Source organism: Rhagoletis zephyria, unplaced genomic scaffold (genome assembly GCF_001687245.7).
Source record: "Rhagoletis zephyria isolate East Lansing unplaced genomic scaffold, Rhagoletis_zephyria_1.1 Rzeph_scaffold_03521, whole genome shotgun sequence".
In the NCBI taxonomy this organism is placed as follows: domain Eukaryota; kingdom Metazoa; phylum Arthropoda; class Insecta; order Diptera; family Tephritidae; genus Rhagoletis; species Rhagoletis zephyria.
In genome coordinates, this window is record NW_016160604.1 from 49,890 (window position 1) to 59,395 (window position 9,506).

General features: G+C 35.9%; 1 protein-coding gene across 3 annotated transcripts in view; it reads right to left on the reverse strand.

Moving 5' to 3' along the window:
- LOC108369165 (cytoskeletal protein salto) overlaps window positions 1-4,804 on the reverse strand; it is a 15,183-nt gene extending 10,379 nt beyond the window's left edge. For all 3 annotated transcript variants that reach the window (XM_017624175.1, XM_017624174.1, XM_017624173.1), the window contains exons 1-9: window positions 4,591-4,804; window positions 4,268-4,509; window positions 4,080-4,130; window positions 3,761-4,004; window positions 3,341-3,688; window positions 3,119-3,282; window positions 2,927-3,028; window positions 2,711-2,854; window positions 2,509-2,645 (exon numbers count right to left, since the gene is read on the reverse strand). In XM_017624175.1, the coding sequence (XP_017479664.1) occupies window positions 2,509-2,645; window positions 2,711-2,854; window positions 2,927-3,028; window positions 3,119-3,282; window positions 3,341-3,688; window positions 3,761-4,004; window positions 4,080-4,130; window positions 4,268-4,509; window positions 4,591-4,639 (1,481 nt within the window). In that variant the 5' untranslated portion in view covers window positions 4,640-4,804. The remainder of the gene's footprint in view (window positions 1-2,508; window positions 2,646-2,710; window positions 2,855-2,926; window positions 3,029-3,118; window positions 3,283-3,340; window positions 3,689-3,760; window positions 4,005-4,079; window positions 4,131-4,267; window positions 4,510-4,590) is intronic.
- Window positions 4,805-9,506: the final 4,702 nt, after the last annotated feature.

Sequence of the window (9,506 nt, forward strand, 5' to 3'; positions counted from 1 at the left end):
TACGTCGGGGCCAGACATATATGATCTGACCACACAAAAAGAAACTCTCTCAATCAATCTCCACTCAAAGTATAACTACCAAATAAGAATAGGACAGGCTGTGGGTTAGATCACGAATACTGTTCAAAATGTTCAAAACCTAAAGCTCTTCTGATAGAATTGAAAAACAACTTGTGCTGCATAAAAAAAAATGTTTCCCCAGTGATTTAAAGATATTTGGAACTTTCGTTTTTGTAAAGAAACCAAAATGCTAGATATTGCCTTTCTATATTAAAATAACGATATCCATATCTGACGCTGAGATTACAACTTACCTAGAGAATATCGCTCACTTATTGAGCCGCACACTGCATAAGTCAAACTCCTTAGGAAGTCCAACTTGGTAGACCGAGAAAATGTATTGAAATCTGCGAATTTGAGTTTTTGATTATCAATTGACAACTAATAGATGTAGGGCTACGGCTTTGAGGGTGGAGGAAGATTTAAAAATTAGACTCTTAACATAATTGAGGGGATTTCTGCTGGATGATCGTTTTTGGACGAAGCTGCTATGCCGAGTTAATCATAGAACCCGCCAATGTTGTTGATTTTGGGCATGATGGCCACGTGCCAGGCATCAACAGCCTTCTCGAGTTGTTAAGTGATTATTTACATATCGGCGGCTGAGTGAAAGACCGCCCTATCTCAGCAAACGGTTGTAAAAAGGCTTATTTCAGAATTTCTTATCTCACAATTTGGTTGAAGAACGCTCGATCTCCGCGAATGGTTCAGAAACACGCTATCTCAGCTGCAGATGTATTGTATTTATATTGGGTTAGGTGGTTTTCGAAGTGGCAGCTGAGATAGAGCAGTTTTGAACCAAATTTTGAGATAGGGCGTTCTTCAACCAAATTCTCAAATTGGGCGTTTTCGACAATTTGCTGAAATAGGTATTTTCGAACCAGGAGCGATCNCAACAATCCCATTAGGCTGGTAGTAGCAACTGGTAACTTGTTTTCCTCCTCAGCTTATGCCACCGTGAGCTGAGCACCGTTTGGTTAAGCCGTCGTCGGCAGGTACCCTCATAAAACGCATCAGACGATGTGATTACTACTTGTGATGCTACCGCATATAGGCATTACTTCAGAAAGTTAATGTTTGAATCGAGTCGATAGCTTTCTAACAGAAAGAAATTTTAGATCGTTTTCTGCAAGCGACTTCTTACGTGAAGGTCCTCGCTGAAATTAACCCTCAATTCGATAAGCAGAGAACGGGTGACCTTAATCGATATACGGCAATGGTTCGCCGTCATTGCGGAAAAGATTCTATAGAAATTATGCAGTCTTCAGATCCTAAACAAAACTCAAAATTCGCTGGTTTTATCAAACTACTTACATATACTCTGCTTCCAGATACACTACAGTCCAGCGTTTGCTGAATGCTAGAAAATGTTACAGACAACACCAAACCACTGATTGTAGTTGAAAAGCTTAAGTATTTCCTTAGAATATGGGTCAATTCACGTCAACTGGCCCAATCGCGCTGAGCGGTGCAAAGCAAGCTACTTTTCGACTACATGGGAATCAGACAAAAAACGGGAATAAAAATTCGAAAAAGTTAGATTTCTCTAGATTTTAATAATGAAAAGTGTTATAGCTTTGGAGCTACTTGATCTTTGAATCTGAAAATTTCACAAATACTTCCTTAAATATTCATCTACAACATTGTATAAAAAAAATTAAATTTATAACCTAACTTTTGCATTAAAAAAACACCCTCTCAATTCTAATAAAAAAGTTTGAAAACCTTGTGATCACAGCATGGCAGAAATACAGTCGGAGGTTTGCCATTGCCTGCCGAGAGACGACCGCTGTTAAGAAAAAACTTTTTTTTTCTATATTTTTGCGATGTTGCTTTGACCAGGGTTTGAACCCTGGTGCTGCGGAGTGGAAGCGCGCACTGCTTACCACTACACCATAGTGGCCGACACGTCTGAGAAATAGCGAGTTTAAATGAAAATTTTGTAAAAATCTGCTGTCACAGTATGATATTCTAATTCGTCCAAGCGAACGGTGCCGACGTGACGCGACCCCTTTTTATTAATGATTTTTACATAAGAAGATCTGATCTTTCGATTGAGATGATTAAAAACAAAATTAAAATTTACCATAATTGAGAAGAATGACAAATAAATTTTCGTTTCAAATTTTCACCATGAAAAAAAGCACGTACAAAAATCTTGGATAATCATATTTTTTGAAATTTGGTTCCCATTTTTTGTCTGATGCCCGGCTACTCGAAAACTACCTTGTTTTGAACCGCTCAGCGCACTTGGGACATTTAACACACATTTAAGTTTTTGTACCCTCATCAGGTACATTACTTTCTTACACACGACTTAGAAGCGTCCACTTTCTGGTAGTCTATTTTGGACTCAATTGAGCTGGTAAGAAGATTATGTAACCTCAATAGTGTTCATGCTAGTAAGTTTTTGAAGTCACTCCGCCCTAGACTGCAACGAACACTTACCTTTCCTTACAGCTTTTAAGTTCATCCAAAAGTTTCGCCTTCTCGGTATGTTCGTGGGTACACTCTTCAGTATTCTGTTGTAATGTGGTTTTCAATTTGTCATGTTGTTTCTCTAAACTGCGCAGCTTTCGATTCAACTGATTGGGGGGTGAAAAAAAATTATGAATTAAAAGGAAAAAAAGTGAAGATACTCCAAACAAACCTCAGCAATTTGCGTTTCCCGCTTCGCTACATCGGCATCAGTCTTTTCCTTTAACTCTTTCTGCAAAGCTTCTAATTCCTCCGTGTGTACAGCTTTTATTTCGGCTAAACGCTTCTCGGACAGTTGTAGAGCTTTTTTGCCCTCCTAGTTGTTTGTGAGAAACCAAATCTAAAGGTGCTTAAAGTTAAATACATATGCAATGTTGCAAGCTTTCACCTGTATTTCCTTCTGCATTTTAACAATCTGCGCATCCATCTCGGTATCCCTGGCATTGGCTAACGAATTCACGCACTCAAAAAGATCATGCAATTTTTTACACTGCAAAAAGGAGAGCGCTGCAGTTTGAGCAAATAAGCTTACACATTGAAAACTTTTTCGTTTTATAGCTTTCACTGCAACTTAAATTACCTGATCGTTTTCCAACTTATTATGCGTTTCTTCCAAATTCAGCGTACGCTCTGCCCCTTCACCCTTCGCCGATTGCAGCTCCTTTAGGTTATCCATCAGGCACATAAGGCAACCATTCACTGCGGCGCGTACTTTTTCTTTGAAATCGTTCACAGAGTCCGCCGCTGGAATGTCAAAGTAGGGGCAATTATCGAAGACGCGAGGGTACGCATCAAAACTTACGCAACTTCTTTGGCATCTTCAACATGTGATCCTCCTTCAGCAATAACTTGTATTCATCATTCTTAACCATTGTTATGAATTTATAATCTGCCTTCAATTTATCGGGCGATGTCAACTTGAGCGTCTCGAACTTCAGCATAAAATCTGTTTGCATGTCTTGCAACTTGCGCTGTAGGCCCTCGAATACCTTGAGTTTGTTATTCTCAGCAACGCGTTCGCGCGCGCTCAGTATTTGTCCACTACCACTGCTTTCGTGATCGCCGGCAGATGAGCTAATTTTGGTGAGCTGCTGTAGCGGTTCGTCAGCTTTTCGAATTTCACTGTTACTGTGGCAGGAAATGGCGCTGGCTAAGAGTGGGGGATAAAGAAGAAACTGTGAACAAACGTACTTCGGTTGTATTGAATGCGTCATGCTCCTACCGCTCCTCTTCGAAATTCTAGCGCCTACATTGCCGCGCGTGGTTTGCGCTTTCAAGTGTGAAGGCGGCTTCAGATTCGTTGAGGTATTCGCCTTAAAACTCAATTTGGAAACATTGGAGTCTACTTTCGTGCCACCGCCACCCAACTCTTTGATGGTCAAACTGATCTTAGAGGCGGAACGCATTTGTTGACGTTGATTGTATCGGGGCGTAATTACGGTCTTTGTGGTTGCACTGGTACCGGTCTGTAGAAAGAAACAACATTTCGGATAAGAGACTCTATACGTTGCGCATTACCCCTAAAAATTTCGTGTACGTACCGCGCGCTTCATGGGTATTTTCGTGTATACGGTATTTTGCGCAGACGCCAACTAAATATATCGACAATAATAATAAAAATATACACAAATAATACAAAGAAAATACAATTTTCATTCAATTCTAAACGAGTTGAATTGAAAAGCATTCTAGCGTGGAACTTTTCCCCCTCGAGTGCGATTATACTCACAGTTTTTGATCTAGCTAAGTGCGGTTTGCTTTCGGTAGTGCTGGTGAGCGTGGGAACGGGTGTGGGTTCGAGAGTTATGGTATTGCTGCTGCTGGTAACATTGGCGGCACCCTCGACTGCTACAACCTCCGTTGCTGGTGGCGGTTTCGTGGACTCGTTCTTTTGCTTGAAAATTAGTTCACCAGTTAATTTAGGTATGGATTTGGATAGATCCTTACGACCAGGCGGTAATGAGTTTGATACTGCGAAAATTGCAATACATTTGTGTAGTTATTTCGCAACGCAGAAAAGTATGCAACATTATGCATCTGGTGCGTACTTACCGAGTTTGCCGTCACTGCCTGCACTATTTCTGCTTGGCGAAACATCCATTTCTGCAAAATTTTTTTTGGTATTGAAATTTGTTTTGTTTTCAACTAAGTTTCGCTTCCAATTTGGCCTTAAGAAGAAATTAATTTAAAATATACGCTATGCGAGAAAAAATTTTTTGTATTGTAAAAAAATATAATAAAAATTTTTCACTGACATTCAGTTGAATTTTACTCAAAGGAATGCTTTAACTTTTAAATTAACAACATATGAAAAAAAATTCCTTAATTCGTTTCCAAGTGTTTGCAGCGGTCGTAAGTAAAAAGATTTGGGATCTCTGATTTAAGATGCGGCAGATACAACTATCTTGCAAGAGTATATGGTTTCCCTAAGACCCAAAAAATCAAGAGCATATCGGCGGCTGAATGGAAAATCGCCCCATCTCGACTGCCGCATACTGGGGCTAAGCCTGCTCAAAATTCAATTTTTAAAAAATGTTTTTTTTGAAAAATAAAAACGCAGGTTTATTCCCCATTAAATTCTACATCGGGGGGTAGGTTTTCACCTTTTTATAGTTTTTCGGCTGGGGGATATGCGTGTCCAAACTTTACGAATTTGAACAAAAAACTTTTTTTTCCAAACTGAGAAATCAAAATGTGAAATTTAAATTGTTACTGTAAGAAAGCGGTATTATATTTCGTTATTGTGTTTTTTCCATTACTTAAAATGAAGCTTATTTATTCTTTTGGTGTATTTTGTTTGAAATTATATGTTTAAAAAAATTTATGATTAAAAAAAAACTAAACTAACCTCTGTCTTTTGTAAGTTTAATTTTCAAAATCACTTCTTTTTTTTAAATGTGCAAAGCACTTTGAAAATTGACAGTACTGCAATATAGTATGTTCCTTCCTTACTAAGAATCCGGGTTCAAAACCAAAGCACTTTGCGCATTTCTAAATAAATTGGTTTTAAAAATTCCACTTCGATTTTAATTAAACACAAAAACATATACTTCTGGTTAAGTTTGATTCTGTTTCATTTCGAACTTAAACTGATTATTATTTTGAGGTTGCTCAATAAATAAAAAGAGGATTTAGTTCTAAAAAGGACTGTAAAATCTTTAGTGAGAAACGGATTTATTTCAAGCAAGGACTTTAAAAACTTTAGAGAGATCTATAGTAGGAAAACGGGTCGCGCTGACAATTTAGGAGACGTTTTTAATAGATTGCTAGTTTCATTAGACCCTACGATTACTAGCTCGCACTTGTTGCCAGTGTGGAGTTACTTAGTAGAACTTGAAGCGAATAATATTAGTTTAACGGGGCATGGATGGGATTTAGATTCCGACTATGAGGAATAAGTGTCACAGTTTTCATTATATAGTACTTATCATAACTATAAGGCACCCACATATTGACAAGTTTTGACTATTTTTCTATCTTTATTTAATTTTAATTATCTTTTTTATAAAAATATAGTTTATTTCTTAGCAAAAATCTAATAAAGCTGAGTTTCGAACTTCGTAAAAATATCGATGTTATTGATTAGATATTTAAAAAAAGATTTTGAGTCCAAGTTTGAAGTAGCTAGGACATACCGTTGATTTTTGGCAAGTATTTTGGTGAAGGTGTCCTAGCTATTTGCACTTTAATGTACTACAATTAAATGGGTTACAAAAGTTCATACTCAAAACCCTTTTAATAGTGCGTAGGGTAACTATACGAGACCCACATAATGAAAAGAAACTTGACTATTTTTGACTATTTATTTTATTAACCGACTTCAAAAAAAGGAGGAGGTTATCAGTTCGTTGGATTTTTTTTTTTTTTATGTATGTATGTTACCGCATAACTTTGGGCCACGTTAACCGATTTCGATAATTCTTTTTTCATCGGAAAGATGGTGTCTCAAGGGTGGTCCCATACTAATCCTTTAGATCCGATAATTGGATCAAGAAGAAATTAACGATAATCTTAAATTTTTATATGAGAAATGAAGTCGTTTGATTTTTGCTTAAAAATTGCTTGTTTTGTATTTTATTTTAATTGTTTATTTTTTTATAAAGATATAGCTGATTTTTTAATTAATTAATGTTTTTAATTAGATGTATTACTTGCTTTTAAATTTAAAATATAATGGGGCATATTCATAGTCAAATCAAAGACGAAACTAAAAATAATTTCGACTTTTTTGACAATTTTTTATAAAAAAGGTGTTTTCAGAGAGCTGAAATTATTTTTACTTTCATCTTTGTTTTGACCATGCATTTAGCCCTTTATGTTTTACATTGAAACGTAAATTATTGTATCTAGTATTTCCTGTCTTTTACTATCTAACTGATCTCTATATAAATGACTTCACCTGTTTCATGCTCTTTCCTAGTGATTATAAAAAATGCACACTTTGTTACTGTTAGTACATTTTATCGCTTTTAACTTAGTTTTAAGTATTGCGAATTCATTGATAAAGCTATCCTAAAATATAAAGGACTATATTATATTGTAACCTAAACTTACCTATTTTTAATAAAATTAGCTGGGGAAATACTCTATAAATAAATAAATATGGTCATCAATGCGTTAAGTCAAAGTCGTAAATGGGTAAATTATTCATAATTTGCACAATAATGAAATCAAATTAACTTAACATAAGATATTAAAAAAATCTGGGTCACCAATGGGTTAATGCATGATCAATAATGGGTTAAGACGTCAAAAATTTACTCTTAAAAAGTATTTCAAGCGAGTCTAATGAAAAGAAAATGATTTCAGAATTTTGAGCACCCGCTTATATGGGACGGCCCCAGTGTGCGTTTGTTCATTTCATAACAGAGCACACACTACTGAGGTTGCCGCAATGGTTGCCTCGTGTGTATTGAACAAGAAGAACAGGCTGCCTAAACACATTGCTTCAATGGTTGCCCGTACTCAGCATTATAATCAATGCTTGAAATCTTATTTACGCGTAAAAATGAATACCACTACTTGTAGTGCAGCAGATTGAATTTAAGCTTCAGTTGCTAAATAGATGCTCACTAAAGCTCATTATTTCTAGCACATCAAAAGAGAGACTCAATAAATAGAACCGCCTGCAGTCTATCGTACTAAAGAGATGGCGGGTGGATTTCAGTTTAGGTACGCGAGCGTGGTAAGGGTAGCCTCACATGTGCACTTCTAAAGCCCCTTTAATGATGTGAATTCATCAGTTCACCCGACTAAACAAGTTTCACCGCAACTACAGCAGCTGCTGTTGGTGTTGTTTCTCAATTGCCAAGTATTTATGTGGCACTTAATGTAACAAAAGGGTTGAGATGAGCGCGTAACTCATACTTGAGCAGCACATGGAAGAGCTCCAGACACCCGCAGACATGCATTCACCAATTGATAGTGCAATGGCACCTTAGTTGCAGTTCAACTGGAGAGCAGACGAGTCGAAAAACGCGCAAAACTTGCACAAGTACGGATACTTGAAGCGAAAGTGTGGCGACGGGATTTTGTTATTTTAATTAATTTTTATTGCAAGAAAAGATTATTAAAAATTAACAAAATCTAAATAATAGCAGTTAAAAATTTAAAAGGTAAAATTGTGTTCTGAAACGAATAGAACGAACGGTATTTTGTGGACTTTGCAAATTTTTCGCCGCCCGGAAGCCGCACAAATGTTGAGGCGCGTTGAAAGTGTGGCGAAACTTTTCCGTGTATTAAAAAAAAACGAAAATTACATGCAAACTTAGATATGTATGTATATATGTACGTATGCAGCTGCGTTATAAATTAGATTGAATTACATTTAATCAATTCTAATGTGCCAACGACCAGACGTAAAAGTGTGCTGACATAACTATGTACATTTGGGTGGTCCAAAAAAATAGTAAGGTCGGAATTTTAATGCTTTCACCTGTTTTTTATTTTGAAATCAAAAAATAAACATTTAAAACCGATAGCAGAAATGCTTAACTTTAGACATAGCTTTACTTTTAATCCAACCTTTAAATATAAAGTGAGCTTTAAAGTTAAAGGTTACTTCAGAAAACGGTGCTTAATCGTTTATTTTAACATTTTTAATACGAACGATTTTTTATGGGTCCGCCATTGCATTTTTTGTGGTTTTTTGGGGATCTAAAAATATCGTTAGTGTTAAAAAATGGTAATCTAAAAAAATTCGGCACTACTATTGGAAGTCTTCTCAGAAAAATCGAGTTTTGCGATCGCAAAATATAGACTTTCAATAATAAGTATTATTATTGGAGGTCTCCTGAAGGGAAACAGAGTTTCCCGATCGAAAAATTTTGATTTTCAAGAATTCTATGGCATTTCTACGAAAAGTGGTTTTTCCCATATATATAACGTGGAAAATTTTTAGTCCTTGAGCAACCTGTAAATATTTTTTGATTTCGAACAATCCTAGGGGATGAGAGCACATGCATGTTTGGGCCACCCTAATGTACGAGTATGTGTGTATCTAAATTTTTACACAAATGCATTTATATGCATGCCTGTTGATTAGTTTTGGAATTGTTTTCGAAAAAGTGTCGGTAATTCCTAGCCGCGAATTAGCAACAAAAAAATATTGTGTAAAAGTGATGAAAATTGTATAACAAAATGCAATAAATAAATTGTTTACACCACGTGTATGAACTAAAAATAGTTTTTGCGTATTTCTCAATTAATTTTATGCACAACAAGTGCTACGAGATGCTTCTGGAAATATTGAAATATATTATTTTGCAAAATTTTTAATTGGCATTACAATTACTTGATAGTACTTAATTAGTGCTACTGGCATTATTAGGCAATAAAAAGTCGTTCATTTGCATGTTTGTAGCGCATAAAAAAAATTTATTTGGTTTTATCCTTTTCTCTTATATAATCGAGCGCGAATTTGTCTTAAAGTTCATTTTAATTGCCTTTATAACTATTTAAATGTTCTG